The sequence below is a fragment of the Furipterus horrens genome, unplaced genomic scaffold, assembly GCF_987537825.1.
Source record: "Furipterus horrens unplaced genomic scaffold, mFurHor1.1.pri manual_scaffold_17, whole genome shotgun sequence".
In the NCBI taxonomy this organism is placed as follows: domain Eukaryota; kingdom Metazoa; phylum Chordata; class Mammalia; order Chiroptera; family Furipteridae; genus Furipterus; species Furipterus horrens.
The window spans coordinates 56,472,494-56,490,292 of record NW_028327187.1 but is presented as its reverse complement, the minus strand read 5'-3'; the positions used below and the strand labels follow the sequence as shown (position 1 = coordinate 56,490,292).

The following is a 17,799-nucleotide window of genomic DNA, read 5'->3' as shown; positions in this document are numbered from 1 at the left end:
TTCCAGTACATTTCCATCACCCTCAAAAGAAATTCATATCTATTAAGAGATAGTCCCAATTTCCCCTGCCCCCATCACCTAGTAATCACTGATCAACTTTCTTTGTGGATTTGCCTTTCTGGACATTTCATATAAATGGACTCATATGTAGCCTTTGGTTTCTGAATTCTTTCACTTAGCATGTTTTCCAGGTTTATCTACATTGTAGCATGTAATAGTGCTCCATTCCAGTCTTAGCTCAAGTTGCTATAATGGATACATTGGCCTGGGTGGCTTAAACAACAAACATTTATTTCTATAGTTCTGGAGGCTGGAAGTCTGAGATCAGAATGCCAGCATGGTCAGGTTATCTAGTGAGGGCCCTCTTCCTGGTTTGCAGGTGACTGCCTTTTGCTGTAGCTTCACATGGAGGGCTGGGGGCAGAGCTGTGGTTTCTTTATTCCCTTATAAAGTCACCAGTCCCATCATGGAACTCTACCCTCATGAATTATATAAACCTATTTATCTTCTAAAGCCCCTCCTTTAAATATCATCACATTGGGGTTTAGGGCTTCAAAATAGTTTTTGAAAGGGAGGCACACATTCAGTCAGAAGCAATTTCCTTCCAAGGCTGAATGTTTCATTCATTGTATGGATGCACCACATTTTGTTTATTCATTCATCAATTGATGGTCATTTGAGTTTTTTCCACTTTTGGGTTGCTATGAATATTCAGGTATAAGTTGTTAATGTGGATGTATATTTTTATTTCTCTTAGATATACAAATAGGAGTGGAATTGCTGGGTCATGTGATGACTTTATGTTTAACTTTTTGAGGAGCTGCCAAAATGTTTTCCAGAGTGGCTTGTGTACCATTTTACATTTCTACCAGTAATACAGTCATGCCCCACTGGACAAGGATATGTTTTGAGAAATGCATCGTTAGGTGAATTTTGTTGTGTGGACATCATAGAGTGCACTTACACAAACCTAGATGGTATAGCCTACTACACCCCCAGGTTCTGTGGTATAGCATTTTCCTCCTAGGCTACAAGCCTGTACAGCATGTTACTTTATAACAACTCCAGGTTAAATCCAGCATAGAGAAAATTATGTAATCAAGAGTTGCGATAAACAAGATGTATGAGGCTGCTGCTGGAGTAACATGACACCCTGTTTTACAGAAAACTTTCTAAAAATCATCATGCAAGGATATGTTTATTGATTTTAGAGGGAGGGCATTGATGTGGGAGAGAAACATTGATCAGTTGCCTCTTGTATGCCTCCTGACTGGAGATCAAACCTGCAACCTAGGTATGTGCCCTGATCGGGAATCAATCCCTAAACCTTTTGGTGTATAGGATGACAATCCAACCAACTGACCCACCTGGCCAGGGCTACAGCAAACTTTTTTAATGAGTAGAAAGTACACTATACAATAATGATATAGTAATAAAAGTACAGTATAGCAAATACATAAAACAGTAATACAGTCATTTAGTATCATCAAGTATTATGTACTGTACATAATTCCACGTGCTGTACTTTTATACCACTAGCAGCGCAGTAGGTTTGTTCCATTAGTATAGCAAAAAACATATGAGTAATGTGTTGTGCTTTGATGTTGTGACTGTTAAGACATCACTAGGTAATAGGAATTTTTCAGCTCTGTTATAATCTTATGGGACCACCCTCATATATGTGGTCTGTTGTTGACTGAAAGTAATGCAGTGCATAACTGTATGAAAATTCCAATTTCTCCACATTCTTGGAGACAGCACTTGGTATTGTCTCTCTTTGGGTATAGCCATCCTACTGCTTGTAAAGTGGTATCTCATTGAGATTTTGATTTGCATTTCCTTAATGACTAATGGTTTAGAGCATCCTTTTTTGAGCTTATTGGTCATTTGTACATCTTCCTTGGAAAAAATGTATATTCAAACCTGTTGCCCATGTTTAAGTTGTATTATTTGTCTTTTATTGTTCAACTGTAAGAGTTCTTTATATGTTATGACTACCAGACCTTTATTGTATATATGACTTGTAAAATTGTTTCCCATTCTGTGTGTTGTCTTTTCGCTTGATAGTGTCTGTTCATGTAGTAACTGTCCTTTGACACACAAAAAAGTTTTTAATTTTTTATTGTATTTATTGGGGTGACATTGGTTAATAAAACCATGCAGGTTTCATGTGTACAACTCAATAACACATCATCTACACACTGCATTTTGTGTTCACCACCCAAAGTAAAGTCTCTTTCTGCCACCATTTAATCCCCCCTTTGCCCTCTTCCACCTCCCCCAGTCTTGAAAGTTTTTAATTTTAATGAAGTCCATTTTATCTGTTTCTTCTTGCATGCTGTGCTTATAATGTAAAGTTAAAAAGAAAACATTGGCTGTGCTTATTTTCACCTATTTTTTTCTCAGTTTTAGTTCTTACATTTAGGTCTTGGATCCATTTTTATCTATTTTTTTTTTTGTATATGGTGTAAGATAGGGGTCCAAATTCATTTTTTTTTTTTTGCATGTAGATATCTAGTTGTCCCAGCACCATTTGTTGAAAAGGCTGTATTCTTTCCTTGTCAAGTGATCTTGGTATCTTTGTGAAAAATGATTTGGTCATAGATATATAGGTTTAGTTCTGGACTCTTAATTCTATTCAATCAAGATGTATATGTCCTGATGCCATTACCACACTTTTTAATTACCCTGGCTTTGTAGTAAGGTTTGAAATCAAGATATGTGAGTTCTCCTACTCTGTTCTTCTTTAGCAAGATTGTTTTAGCTATTTGGGGTCCCTTTTGCAACTTCATATGACTATTAGGATAAGATTTTCCATTTCTGCCAAGAAAGACAGTCAGAATTTTGATAGGAATTGCATGGAATCTGTAAATCAATTTGGGGAGTATTGCCATCTTAACACTATTAAATATTCCAGTCTATGGACATGGGAGGGAATGTCTTTATTTAGGTCCTCTTTAGTTTCTTTCAATGATATCTTGTAGTTTTCCGTGTCGAAGTCTTGTACTTCCTTGGCTCAGTTTATTCCTAATATTTCATTCTTTTGCTGCACTTGTATAAATCCTGCAACTTTGCTGAACTCATTTGTTAGCTTTAATAGTTTATTTTTCCTCTGTGGATTCTTTAGGGTTTTCTGTTTTTAAGATCATGTCATCTGTGGACAGATAGATTTTCTTCTTTCTTTCCAGTTTGGGTAGGTTTTTTTTCTTGCTTAATTACCCTGGCTAGATCTCCAGTACATTGTTGAAAAGAAGTGTTAAAAGCAGGCATCCTTTTGTTTTTTCTAATTTTAGGGGGAAAGCTTCCAGTCAGTTTTTCACCATTGAGTATAATGTTAGCTGTAGATTTTTCATAATGTCCTTTAATATATTGAGAGATTTCCCTTTTGTTCCTAGTTGGTTCAGTGTTTTTTTCTGAAAGGCTGTTAGATTTTTTTCTCATGCTTTTTTTTTTTTTTTTTTTTTTGGTGTGTTTATAGAGATGATCATGCAGTTTCTCTCCTTCCATCTATTAATAGGATATACAACATTGAGTGATTTTTGTATGACTCACCCTTCCATTCCTGGAATTAATCCTATTTGGTCATAGTATATAAACCTTTAATATGTTTCTGGGTGTTGTTTTTAGTATTTCGTTGAGGATTTTTACATCTGTATCCATAAGGGATATTGGTCTGTAGTTTTCTTGTGATTGTATAACTTTAACCTCATAAAATGAGTTACAAAGTGTTCCCTTCTGCATAAAATATTGCAATAAGATTTTCTTACTTAACACATAAAATTTTTCATAATCTTCATAATGACTCTTTTAATAACTACATGATATTTCTGGTACTAGATGTGCCAGACCTTATGAAACCATTCTCCTCTGTACATGTGTTTAATTATTTTTCTATTAAAGTTAACACAGAAGTGAGCATCTGTGTGTAGGTACCTTTTTATTCTTCAGTGCTTCATTTTTTAAGCTTATACTTTGTACTTGCAATCAGACTACAAGGATTCTTAATAAAATTAATCCTGATAGTTCAGAGAAACATTTTTCTGCTTTTTTCATGTGATTTATTTAGAGTTCTTATAATGTTGCAAAGTGGCAAGTATTTTTTAATTGCTGACTTTTTCTACTTATTTTATGAAGAGTTACGGTGGAGAACTGACCTCCGTTACTTGCTGTTAATGTACATGACTGACTAAGACACTGGAACAAAAATCAGGCCTGCCTTAATAATGTGTTTTTCCACTTAAGAAATTGGAGTGTGGGTACTCTGTTGCCATGGATATTTGCTAGTTAAATATGCTGAAAAGTTTAAAATGCTTTCTTGTTTTTGTAGGACCTCATAATAATGAGCAGTAAATTATCCAAGAAGATAATTATAAATTATGTGTTAGGATTAATATAGATTAAAAAATTGTCGACTGTAGTTTAAAAATTAGTGTTACTTCACTTGTGATTAAAAACTATTTTAAAAAATATTTCTTTTAAACATGTTTCAGTTACTACTAAAGTAAGGATAAGTAATTCATAAATTCTGGGAAGAGAATACTAACTACTTAATAAGGCAAGATTTTAACCTTAGAATGAAGTAAGCATCTTAGCATTTGAAATAGTTTCAATGCATTTTACTTTGCTGATTGTTTTCTTTGATATTTGTGAGTAGTCTTAAAGCTTGAGAAATTATTTAATTGTTGAGCAGGAAAGCAGAAAATTTAATGAGTGAGTAATTCAGCTGTCACACTTACCTAGAGGCACAATTTGAAATTTCATATCAGCTGTTACAGAAATGAGCTTACTCATAAAATTTTGCTGCATACTACAAAAAATGTGGCAGAAATTTGATTTAATTCTCCCTGTGTGTCACAATTCCTAATTATAATATAAATATGCCAGATATTGTTTTCTATGGAAAATATGGGATGAGAATTATTAAACAATTTATCCCGAAATACTCAATATATTATCAGTTATAAAATGGAATATTGCTGGTCTAATAAATATACAGGAGCCCATATAGTTAATTGTCATATACATCTGTTGCTCTCATCTCATATCTCCATTTGACTACCTGACATTTCCACTTGGATGGTCTTATTATTTAATGCTAACCTATTATCTGATGCTGAGTCCTTGATTAATAATGAAACTTCCAATAGTGTTTCTGTGGGGAAAAAAGACATTCTGCTTTGTGACATGACTTAAGAGTATAGTGAAAAATGACTTATCATTTCAAAGGACACTTGTACTTGCTTCTCTCATTATTACCGCAAACTCTTCATATCCCAAATTGAATTATTCTCTCATTCCAAATACTTACAAGGCAAGACATCCTTGCATAGTTGAAAGCACTGGGTTTGTGTCCCATTTTGTGTATTGCCACTAACTTTGTGATCCTCTCTGGACATCACTTTTCCTTATTTTTAAGGACATGGACAGCAGGGTGGGGATTGCCTCTGCGAGTTGGGACAGGGCAGGGGAGAGCAACGCGGGGAGGGGGGAGGGCGGGGAACAGGACAACCAAAAGAACAACAAGAAAAGACAAAACAAGTAAAATGAGGATGTTAGACTAGAAGATATATAACATTGCTTCAGGTTTCTTGCTCTAAAAATTGAGGTGTTTGAGTGCATCACCCTGAATGGGTTGTATGACTGAAATGTTGCCAGCTTTCCTCTGGTCTCACGTTGGTCATCTGTTACCCTTATCTGTTCAGTTATAAAGAGCCTTGTAACTAGTTTTTATTCAAAAATTCCTGTGTTCTCATTTCTCTTTCCATTTTTGTTTACCTTAGTCCAAGCCTAGACCAAACTAGAGCTCCATTTCTGGTCTTTCCTCACTCTTTTGTGCCCCCATACTGCTTTTTAACTCATCTTCCCCCAAGATCAGTTTCATCAAGTTACTTCTACTTTTAAAGTGTTATTAGCTTACTTCCACATATCATATAAATTTTTGTTTTTTCTGTTAGCTTTCAAATTCATAGCAAGATTTTCTTTTAATTGTATTGGTTCCATTAACCTCATTCTGTTTTTCCATCTGTTTTACTAAATTATTCTCCTTACCTGAATGCTTTTTTTCCTTTTCCCTCCTGCCATTCTGAAAGACTACCTTGTGAAACTTAACCCAGCCACTTTATAGTAACATATGACATTCTTTGAGGGTTTGTGCTACCTTTTTAAGGATCCAAAGCCATAGCAAGAGATAGAAAAAGCAAAATATGCCTATTTATTGAGTGTCACCTATGTGCCAGACATGTTATTTAATTTAAACCTTTCAACAGTCCTTTGAGGTGGATGGCATTAACCATAGCTTCTACTGAAGATTTTGAGGCTCAGAGAAGTGAACGAACCTCCACAAGATCACATGACTAGTGAGCACTGGAGCTGGGATTTGAACTCTGTTTGGGATCTTTTTACTTCTCCTTAAAACAATGGACAAAGGATCGTTAGTTGCCCTTTTTACACCTCCTCCCCCACAGAAACACACAAATTGAATTAAAGACACAGATTTAAGTGCTTAACATAATCAACATAACCTGGCACCTAGCGTATATTTGCCCAAAATTTAGATGGAAATTTTCTTAAATTTGGAGAGTATGGATATTTTGAGAGTTCCTTTCTCTACCTAATTTATCAAAGGAGTTTGAAGTAGGGGAGGCTTTTCATCTGATGAGTGCCTGATTTTCTTTTAGGAACCCTAGGGAGATCCTTAATGGAGTAATGTTGTGATTTAAAGTCTTTCAAAGATAAAATAGTAAAAGCTGAAAAAGAGATAACTAGATAACATAAGGGCTATGGGTGAGCAATTCAGGCAGTGCTGTTAATGAGATTTTAAAGGAAGTCACAACTTGTTAGAAGTTACTTATATACTTGGATTCATGATGACTGTCAAAGTGAAAATGTGGTTTTTAAGAATAGTAGCTAAGTTGGACAGTTTCCTTCTAAACACCATGGTCACTGCGCATAGTGATCAACCCTATTTTTCTGGTTTTACTCCTCTTTTGTATGCGATTGACTCCCCAATGCCTGTCCCCTTTAGCTCTCCTGAGCTTTAATCCTGCAGCTTCAACTCACTGCTAGATCTTTACACTGGTGACCTGTCATCTCAGACTTAACATTCCTAATTTGCTATGTTATATAGTTGTATGTTTATGTTATTGTATTATGTTCCTGAATATAAAGTTCTTGTGTGAGGATCATGACTTAACACTCCTTTGAATCTCCTGTATCCATTATAGTGCTGTGAGTACAATAGGAAGCCAAATACATGTGATTACAGTAATCTTCTTGGCAAAAGTAGCTTTTCTCTTTTGGTAACTTCAGAAGCCCTAGTATTCACCCAGAGTTCAGTTATAATTGCAAAGTGTATAGAACCAAACAACGATGATGACAAGATTCTGTTTTGTATCTTGTAAAAATAAAAGCATTATCTTTGAAACTTGTTATGTACTCATTGTAGAAAAAAAGATTTTTACCTTTTTTGATGAATTACTTAAACACATGTATTTAAAATTAAATCCATTCTGAGTTTTGAAGATGATGGATATATGTTTATTACCGTGATTGTGGTGATAGTTTCAGGGTATATGCATATGTCCAAACTCATCAAATTGTATACATTAAATGGGTTATAGTAGTTATAAATCAATAAAACTGGTAAAACTTCATTCTCACTAGGTTTTAATAGGCAATACAAAATTATAGCACATATTTTTTGCTGTTCATCTCACTTTAAACTGATTTGATTACCTGTGTATTTCTCCTTTGCCTACACATTGTCTCTTACCTTTTTTTCCTAGTTTTTCTTTTGTAATACTTCTAGTCTTTAAAGTGTTTTGCTTTATATTAAGGGCATATTTTAAATTATTTAATTGTCTCCAGGTTGCTAATACAGACTTGAGAACAAGGACCATGATCTATTTTTCTTTATATTGGCAGTATGTCTAGTACAGTGTCTGACAAAGAACCAGGTAATGGCAGATCACGCAGGTCTCCTGAGATGGAGACCAGTGCTCCTTTTTCATTATGCTGTGTGAGCCCTAGCCTACCTTCACATTATGAATTAAAAATGTTAATTATGACTTACTTTTAAGTTAGCACTTCGACAAGTCTTGATTATGATTTTAAGCTTTTGGAAAATATCTCTCATTGAATAAGTGACTATATACAAAGAGTATATTGGTGTTGCTGCACTAAAATAGGACTGAATCAGAATTCATGTCTTCTGATTCTGTATTTGTCATTAGTCTTTTATTAAAGTAATTTTTAATAAATATAAAATATGTTGTGGTATTTAAAATACGTTTTAAAAATTTTTTTCCTTCCCTTCTCCCTTCTACTTATCTTGATAAAGTTACCAGGCAGTGACATTGCCAGTGGGAGTGATGTGCTCTCTGATGTGATACCCAGCATTCCAAGTTCACCTTGCCTGCTTCCTAAAAAGAAAAACAAGCATCAGAATTTAGATGAGCTTCCTTGGAGTGCAATGACAAATGATGAGCAGGTAAGAGATCTCAGCATTCTTAATTAAAAGCACATATGTGGAGAATATGTGAAGCTCAGTTTGCCTGTTTCAAGTCACAGGTTAAATGTGGATTGCTTTGTAAATCTCAATTTGAGCTATAAATAACTTTTATAGGGAACAAATATAATGTTAAGTGCTTTGATGTTTAAAACATTATAAATGAGACACTATAAACAATCAGAGGTTTTGGCATTGATTTTGTTTATTATAATTTTTCATCACATAGGTGGAATATATTGAGTATCTAAGTCGTAAAGTCAGTACTGAGATGGGTCTTCGGGAGCAACTTGATATTATTAAAATAATTGATCCTTCGGCTCAAATCTCCCCTACAGACAGTGAGTTTATTATTGAACTTAACTGTCTCACAGATGAAAAACTGAAGCAGGTAAGTAAAGAAAGTACAGATTGTTCAGCTGTTGAAACTAACATTGTTTTTATAACATGTATACTTAAATAATCATATGTAGATACATGTATAATTAGGGTCAAAATCAAAGCTGTGAAGTGTAATACAGTAGCTCCTCTCTATATCATGATTCACTTATCGTGGCCTCACTGTGTCGTGGGATTTTTAAAAATATTATATTTAGTTATTTATCGTGATTTTTTGCTATATCACGGGATTTTGCGGTACTGTATACGTATGTTGTTAAAGTTACATAGGTTTAAGAGTGTAGAATATGTTTAAGAATAAAAGTGTTTATAAAAGTGTGGAAAAGGTTAATAAGGGAGTGGGAAAGGTTAATAAGGGACTGGGAATGGTTTATAAGTGTGTGGGAAGGGTTTATAAAGCCTTAAAATATATATATAAATATTAAAATAAATGTAAGGTTCCAACTTCGTGGATTTTCACCTACCACGGCGGGGTGGTGGTGATCTAGAACATAATACCCACGATAAGTGAGGGAATACTGTATTAGAAAAATGATGGTAATATTTGAAAATACATGGTTTTATGTACATCTCAACTGGCAGGACCTTTCTGGGATCATGTGGGTCTAGAATGAGCTTCTTAGTTGTGTAGGCTTGAAAATTTAAATTCACCACATTAGGGGTGGTTACACTCAAGTATAGATTTATTCTAACTCAGCTTACAAAAGACTGACAGAATGAAAATACTGATTATTGAGAGGTATACTTGAACATCTGAACTGAAGGATTTGAGTAGTCTTATGGAGTAATTGAGCTTGGCTAGGATAAAATGTAATTAATTTTTCCTTCTGCTATTCTGAAATACATATTTCTACTATCTTCTAAATAGTCCTTACTGCACTCTGTTTTTTGCTGGTACATAGCTAAAATGAATTTTTAGAAAAATTTTTGCATTTATCATCATTTACAAAACATTTTTCTCATTTCAGTATTTCTCCCAACAGACATACTATAATTTTCTATATTCCAGCCCATTTTCATTAGTATGGTAAATGATGCCTTGCATTTGAGGCTCTTGCCATGGGCCCCTAGCTAAGATTTCTAAAACACCCCAGTGTTAGGTATAATTAGCAAGTTACTTAAATTGCCTTCAGTGAAGACCTTTTTAAAAAACCTCATCTATTTTATTTTATTTTATTGTTAGTTATTCTCTCTGAATGTTATCTTATATTCCTAAATTCTAGAGACTAGTAGCCTTCTATTCACTGATTATATTTTATGTGCTCTAGAATTTTGAACATTGTCAAGAGGTTTCCTTTTGTCCTTATTTCTACCTATGTATATCTGTAACACTTTTGATAGTGTTAAGTACAGCACTCTTCTGTTCACCAGTATTTTGAGGATAATATGTCAACTAACAACCTAACCAGTTTTTGTCTGTGTGTTCCAAGGTCAGAAACTATATCAAGGAGCATAGCCCTCGCCAACGGCCTGTAAGAGAAGCCTGGAAGAGAAGCAACTTCAGTTGTGCAAGCACCAGTGGAGTGAGCGGTGCCAGTGCCAGTGCCAGCAGCAGCAGTGCGAGCATGGTTAGCTCAGCCAGCAGCAGTGGGTCCAGTGTTGGAAACTATGCTTCAAACTCCAGTGCTAACATGAGTCGAGCACACAGTGACAGCAACTTGTCTGCAAGTGCAGCAGAGCGGATTCGGGATTCAAAAGTAAAACATCTAATCAATACAAAACTTTATCTTTTTTTTTTAATGTTTGTTTATTTTTAGAGAGAGGGGAAAGGAGAAAGAGAGGGAGAAAAACATCACTGTGTGGTTGCCTCTTACTCGCGCCCCCAACTGGGACCTGACATGCAACCTAGTCATGTGCCCTGACTGGGAATCAAACCAGTGACACTTGGTTTGTAGGCCAACCCTCAATCCACTGAGCCACAGCAGCCAGGGCTCCCTTTCTTTTTTTTTTTATGTTTTATTGATTATGCTGTTACAGTTGTCCCAATTTCTTTTCCCTTTGCTCCCCTCCACCCAGCAAACCCCCTCCCTCCAGCAGTCCCTCACCCTTAGTCCATGTCCATGGGTTGTGCATAAAGCTCTTCTCAACATCCCCCTGTCTATTCCCCACCCTCCTCCCTCTCTCCCTTTCCCCTCCCAACTGCCCTCCGCCCACATGCTCCCCATACCTATGATTCTGTTCCCACTCTAGATGTCTGCTTAGTTTACCTTTGTTCCATTACATAGCTTCTGTTGTTGATAGTTTTGATACTGTTTTCATTTCAGTGTTCATAGTTTTGATATCCTTTTTCTTAAATAAGTCCCTTTAACATTTCATAGAATAATGGCTTGGTGATGATGAATTCCTTCAGCTTTACTTTGTCTGGGAAGCACTTTATCTGCCCTTCCATTCTGAATGATATCTTTCCTGGATAGAGTAATATTTTTTAAGTATATTTTATTGATTATGCTGTTACAGTAGTTCTAATTTTTTCCCCTTTGCTCCCTCTGCCTAGTACTGCCTTCCCTCCAGCAATCCCACCCCCTTTAGTTCATGTCCATGGGTCGTGCATAAAAGTGTTTTGGCTTCACCCTTTTCTGTATTATTCTTAACTTCCCCCTGTCTATTTTGTACCAACCGATTATGCTTCTTAATCCCTGCACTATTTCCCCATTTCTCCTCCTCCCCACTCCCAGCTGATAACACTCCAAATGATACCCATACCTATGATTCTGTTCCTATTCTGGTTAGCTTAGTTGGATTTTGTTTTTGTTTTTTAGATTCAGTTGTTGATAGTTGTGAGTTTGTTGTCATTTTAGTGTTCATAGTTTTGATCTTTTTCTTAAGTCCCTTTGAAATTTCATATAATAATGGCTTGGTGATGATGAACTCCTTTAGCTTTACCTTGTCTGGGAAGCACTTCATCTGCCCTTCCATTCCAAATGATAACCTTGCTGGATAGAGTAATCCTGGTTGGAGGTTGACTCATCATATTGCATACTGCTTGCCAGTCCCTCCCTGCCTGCAAAGTGTCCCCTGAGAGTTCAGCTGATAATCCTATAGGCACCCTCCTATAGGCAACTGTCCACCTCTCTCTTGTTGCCCCCAGGGCTCTTTATCTTTTACCTTTGGCATCTCAATCATGATGCATCCTAGTGTGGTCCCCTCTGGGTCCAGCTCGCCCAGAACACTTAATGCTTCCCAGACCTTTATGTCCATCTTCTTCACAGAATTTGGGAAGTTTTCATCATTTTTTTTTTTTTTTTGATTCTTGCTTCCTCATTCTGTACCGGTTGACTTTTCTTCCTTATATTCCAAATCATCCATTTGAACCCCGGTTTCATTCCCTTCACCATTGGTTTTGTGTAGATTTTCCTTTGTTTCACGTAGCATAGCCTTCACTTCTTCTCTTATGCGTTTGACATACTCAAGCATATCTGTCAAGCCTGTGAGCATCTTTATCACCAGTGTTTTGAATTTTGTGTCTGTTAGGTTGTATATCTCCTCATCGCTTAGTTATCCTACTGGAACCTTGATCTGTTCCCCCTTTTGGGCCATACTTCTCTGTCTCCTCATTCTGACAGGCTCCTGTGTTTGTTTGCCTCTGTGTCCCAGGTAGAGCTGTTGCTCCTGTTATGCTGTAAGGGTCAGAGCCTTAGGGATTCGTCAGTACAGGGTGACTTGTTTCACCACGTTGTGGCGCTGTATGTGGGGGAGGGGTCTGAGAGGGAACAATGTTGCCTGCCAGCAGTTGCCCCTTTTCCAGGCACTTCTCCCACTTCCCTATGGGACTAGTCCCTCTCTAGCTGCTGCGTTGGCCGTCATTCCCAGAGTGGGTGGGTCTGTGGATGTTCTACGACCATGGGGGCCCTTTAAACAAGCAGATTCTGATGAGATACTGGCAGTTTCTTCCTCTGCCCCAATCCCCACTCGTTTTCACAGTCAGAAGCAATGAGGCCTGATTTTCCCTGGCACTGGGATTGTGATTTGCCGGGTCTGGTCAGGAGCTGGGAACGCACCCCGTGTGTCCCTACCAACTTTTTAAAACGTGTAACTGCACTTTCCGCTGGCCTGCTGCTGCTGCTGCCACCACACCATGTCCTCTCCACCCTGGCTCCACCCCTCCTACCTGTCTGGATGAGTGTTTCTTCTTTATTATCTTTGTTTTTTTTGACTTCCATGCAGCTTGATTTTCTGGAACTTCTGATTGTCTCTAGTTTTGAGATAGTTGTATTCCTTCTTAGTTGTGGAGGGAGACCCAGCCTGTCTGTCTAGGCCTCCATCTTGGCCTGAAGTTCAAAAACTTTACCTTTCAATGTTAACATTAGTACTCCCTCATATAACTTTCTTGAAGAGTTAAACTTACCTTGCTTTCTAGATGCCTGTAGTTTTTGGTTTTATTTTTTCTTGTCTTCCAGTCCTTTATTTATTATACATATACAGATCTGTTTTATATATAATATTTGGTTCTATCAAATAATCACATCAAGGCATTCTGTTGGTAATATTCCCCAAAGTAGATTCAGATAAAATAGATCTTTGTGCACTTCATCGATGAGCAAAACTTGAGCCTTCATTACTGATTTCAGTTTTGAGGCCATACGCGCAATTCAAAGTGTACATAAACTGGTCTAAGGTGATAAAAGTGGGCTGAAAGAAATCACAGGAAAGCCCTGGCTGCTGTGGCTCAGTGGATTGAGCATCGGCCTGCGAGCCAAGTGTCGCTGGTTCGATTCCCAGTAATGGCACATGACTAGGTTACATGTCAGGTCCCAGTTGGGGGCACGAGTAAGAGGCAACCACACAGTGATGTTTCTCTCCCTCTCTTTCTCCTTTCCCCTCTCTCTAAATATAAAAAAAATAAATAAACAAACAAATAAATAATTTAAAAAAAAGAAATCACAGGATTCAGAACAATTAAATCATGTATTTTTCTTGCATTAGAGCCACAATATGAACAGCAAATGTGCATATGGCATAGCTCTTTCATTTTATTGCGAATAACTTCTTTGACAGTGAACTTCGTGACGATTGAACAAAGCTCTCTAGACTGAGTGCTTTGAAATGCTACTGTGATCCACAGCCATAGATAGCATTGAATTTTATATGATTTTTAAAAATGTTCTTTATTTAGAGAGGGAAGGGATGGAGAAAGAGAGGGAGAGTTACATCAATGTGTGGTTGCTGCTCGCACGCCCCCAAATGGGGAGTCTGCCCACTACCCAGGCACATTCCCTGACTGGGAATTGAACCGGTGACCCTTTGTTTACAGTCTGGCGCTCAATCCACTGAGCTACACCAGCCAGGGAAAATTTTATCTGATTTTTGTGTCTATTTTAAGTAAGATAATTGATGGAAAGAATGAGTGAGTATTAGGAGTGAAATATTGATTATAACTTACTACCCAGCAGATCTCAGTATATTGCTGATGTTATTCTCTATTAGCTCCCAAGAATGTTCTGTCTGTCTTTTGTGTGTGCTAAATGTTTTCTTAATATTGTAGTCTTTTTTTAAGTATATTTTATTGATTATGTTGTTACCTTAATGTTGTAGTCTTAAATGTTTCTTCTTAGCCCTTTTAAAAATGTAATAATGCTTTCTCTAATTTATGTCTACTGTTTTTACAGTGAAAAAGTCCTGTATAATATTATTGGGCATATAAAATATAGGAGATTAGTATAAGTATATGTATGGCTTGGTGATGCCAGCAGGGGCGTTCAGTTCTTACAGTGGTGACACTTTGGAGCAGCTTATGGATGATAAGGGTATCTGTATAACTCTTTGGGAGCCAGTGGTGACTAGAAGATACACAATGTTTCATTCTCTGGCTTTTATTGAAATAACAGAACATAGCCAGTTTTGTTGGTTGGCAAGGGACTCCTCTGGATATGTGGTACATCCCTTTTTAGCATCAGTTCAGTAATGACAAGGAATGGAGTACCCACTGGGTTTCTAATGTGCTTTTAAGATGATATTTTCCTGACATGGAAAATACATGATTCTTTTCTAGACAGAGTAAAATTGCTAATGCTTTTGGATAAAAGTCATCTTAAAAGCATAAGCATTAAAGATTTTGGAAATGCTCTCTACATTTGTGTTCAGTATTGTTCAGTACATGTTCACTCTGCACTGACACCAATGTACCTTAATTTGGTTTTTAGATCTTTGAAATGAGTTGTTATCCATAACTAGTCAAAATGATCAAGCTTCAACCCTTTATTATCAGAAGATTCACTGGTCAAATACCATAAAAATAAAATCTTGAAGAATCGTTTTCAGGTTTAAGCCAGTGGCTCACTTACCAGAACCAGGATCATACTGCAAAGGAATTTGAACATCTCTAAAAATTCTGAAAATACAAAATTTGATCCATAAAATACTTTGGGGTGGATATGCCAGAATTAAACCTTACTGATTTAGAAATTTTTATTTTGACAGAAGCGATCCAAGCAGCGGAAGTTGCAGCAGAAGGCTCTGCGCAAGAGGCAGCTGAAAGAGCAGAGGCAGGCTCGGAAGGAGCGTCTAAGCGGGCTCTTCCTTAACGAAGAAGTGCTGTCCTTGAAAGTGACTGAGGAAGACCATGAAGCAGATGTAGATGTTTTGATGTAATAAGGGTGAAATTAACAGCATTCTTTCTAAGCATTACAGTGTTCTATTCTTATTTGTTTATGTGCCTCTTAACCAAACTTTTGGTTAGGGCTGTGCTGATAAACTTAATAATTTAGGGAAGTTCTCAGCAGGTGGTCCCTGGACCAGCATCTTCAGCATCACTTGAGAAGTTGTTAGAAATGCATACAATAGGGCCCTGTCCCAGATGTAGTGAATCAGAAACCTCGGGGGAGAGACCCAGCATTGTGTCTTAACAAGCACCAGGTTATTTTGCTTTAAAAAAAAATCCTCAGCCAAGGATATTTCATTGCTGAGAGAGAGAGAGAGAGAGAGAGAGAGAGAAACATTGATAGGAGATAGAAACATCGATTGGTTGCCTCTCATATGCACCCCGACTGGGACTGAACTTGCAACCTGGGTATGTGCCCTGACTGGGAATCAACCCACAACCTGTCAGTTCGCAGGACGAAGCTCCAACCATCTGAGTCATACCAGCTAGGGCTGTGCGCACTAGTTTTAAGAACCACTGATTTTATAAATGGTTTGACTATTTAAACTTTAGGGTGGTTAGATGGGCTTTTTAAAATACTAGTACTTCTACAGTTAAGATTTCAAGGCATTGCTGACAAGTTGTTTATTACGTCAGTATATGTACATGTGTAGAGATTATAATTCAGTTTCCTTAATGTTACATTTTCTTAGTTTACTTTTTCTAAAGGGTCATAGCATAATTCTCAGTAACTAGTGGAGAGCTATTTTGAGGTTATGGGGATGGAGTATGGTTTGCTGTTTACAGTAGTGCCTTCATTAGGTTTAGTTCTGTCTGTTTTCATTCATTATTAACTCAAAGATGTAAAAACAGGCCCTATTATCTTTGTTAGGTTTGTTTTTGCTTTCCACTTTATGTACATTTAGAATCCTTCCTGTAAATAACAACTACTGAGGAAATAATGTTACTAATAGCTGAATTTCAGACTTGATGCTATGTTGATTAATATTCAAATGAAAAAGCAATTAAACAAAGTGACCCATTCTACTTTTTCACTGCTTTCTGAAGTTTTAGGCTGTGAAACTGTCTTCAAGGCAAAAATATCTCTCTTAAGTTCTTTTGTAGGTCATTTTTTCCAGCACAGCTCTGATTTTTAAATATTTGTTATAATAACGTCTGGCATGTGAACAGGTTAATGTCCAAATTAACTAAAGAAAACCCTTACAGTTCTGCTAAACTTCTCTATAAATTGTTAGAAATACATAGAGCAGTGAGATAATAGAAAAAAAACTTAACTTGTTGACTGTTAAAGGAGAACTAATTTTAAATATTAAATCTTGGAGCTTCTTTAAATGCTTTTAAGGAGCATTTGTTATGAGCTTTCGAAAATAGCATGATTCCTTTTCTTCTACCACAGATCTTTAATCATTCACATAGGCTAAAGAAGAAGGAAACTGATACTACTGACAATCAAGCTGCCTTCTGATTTTCATAATATTCACTTTATTGTAGATAACTTTTGGAAGGTAATCATGATACTATAGGAGTTGTAGTCAATATTTTTAAAACTAGAATAAGAGGTTGATAGGAATTTATACCTTTTTAAAAAACTTTTTATTCATATCAAGTCATTTGTAAAAATGACTTAAATTATTAATTTACAGTTCTTCAAATATAAAGGCATAACCTTTGCTTACAGTCATGTGTTTTGATAATTTGATTTCATTTTGGTTCCTTGAAAGTTAAAGAATTGAAACTGAGGATAAAGATTGATATATTGCAGTGTTGCTGAAGTCTGTAACATTTTGAAGACCATTAAATTCATACTTGAAAATTTTACTAAAATGTATATATGTGTATGTGCTTATTAGTTGGAGTAGTCTTTCAGACTTTCCCCTTACCCTCTCTGGTGCTAAGCAGCTGAGAGGGCCCAAAGAGAGTTTGGGGATAGACCCCAGAACACTCGGAGGAATATGGAAAGGGTCTTCCTCGTTGTGTTTTCCCTTTCAAGTATAGGGAGGGTAAATAGAAAGAAGAGCAAATACAGCTGAATTCTGTCTGCTCTTTTCAGAAGCAAAATTTCTGTGAATGATTGTTCTCTTTATGTACTCTTCAAGAAAGACAGTCCTGTTTTGGAGACCATAGAGCAGAATTCATCTATTTAATACTTGGAAACAGTTGACTTGACAGTGACCAGTAAAAGGAAATTCTAAACAGGTTGTGATGTGAGACAAATTCCTCTCTCCCAACAATCACATAGTCTTACTACCTTTGATTTACTTAAGTCACTATTAAATAAGTTTACCAAAGCACCACA

At 36.5% G+C, this 17,799-nt stretch overlaps 1 protein-coding gene across 1 annotated transcript in view; it reads left to right on the top strand.

The window, feature by feature from the left end:
- Positions 1-17,330, top strand: part of FAM199X (family with sequence similarity 199, X-linked) — a 31,319-nt gene extending 13,989 nt beyond the window's left edge. The window contains exons 3-6 of the mRNA XM_090264365.1: positions 8,339-8,488; positions 8,736-8,897; positions 10,336-10,602; positions 15,323-17,330. Coding sequence (XP_090120491.1) covers positions 8,339-8,488; positions 8,736-8,897; positions 10,336-10,602; positions 15,323-15,493 — 750 coding nt within the window. The 3' untranslated portion in view covers positions 15,494-17,330. The remainder of the gene's footprint in view (positions 1-8,338; positions 8,489-8,735; positions 8,898-10,335; positions 10,603-15,322) is intronic.
- The last annotated feature ends 469 nt before the right edge of the window (positions 17,331-17,799 follow it).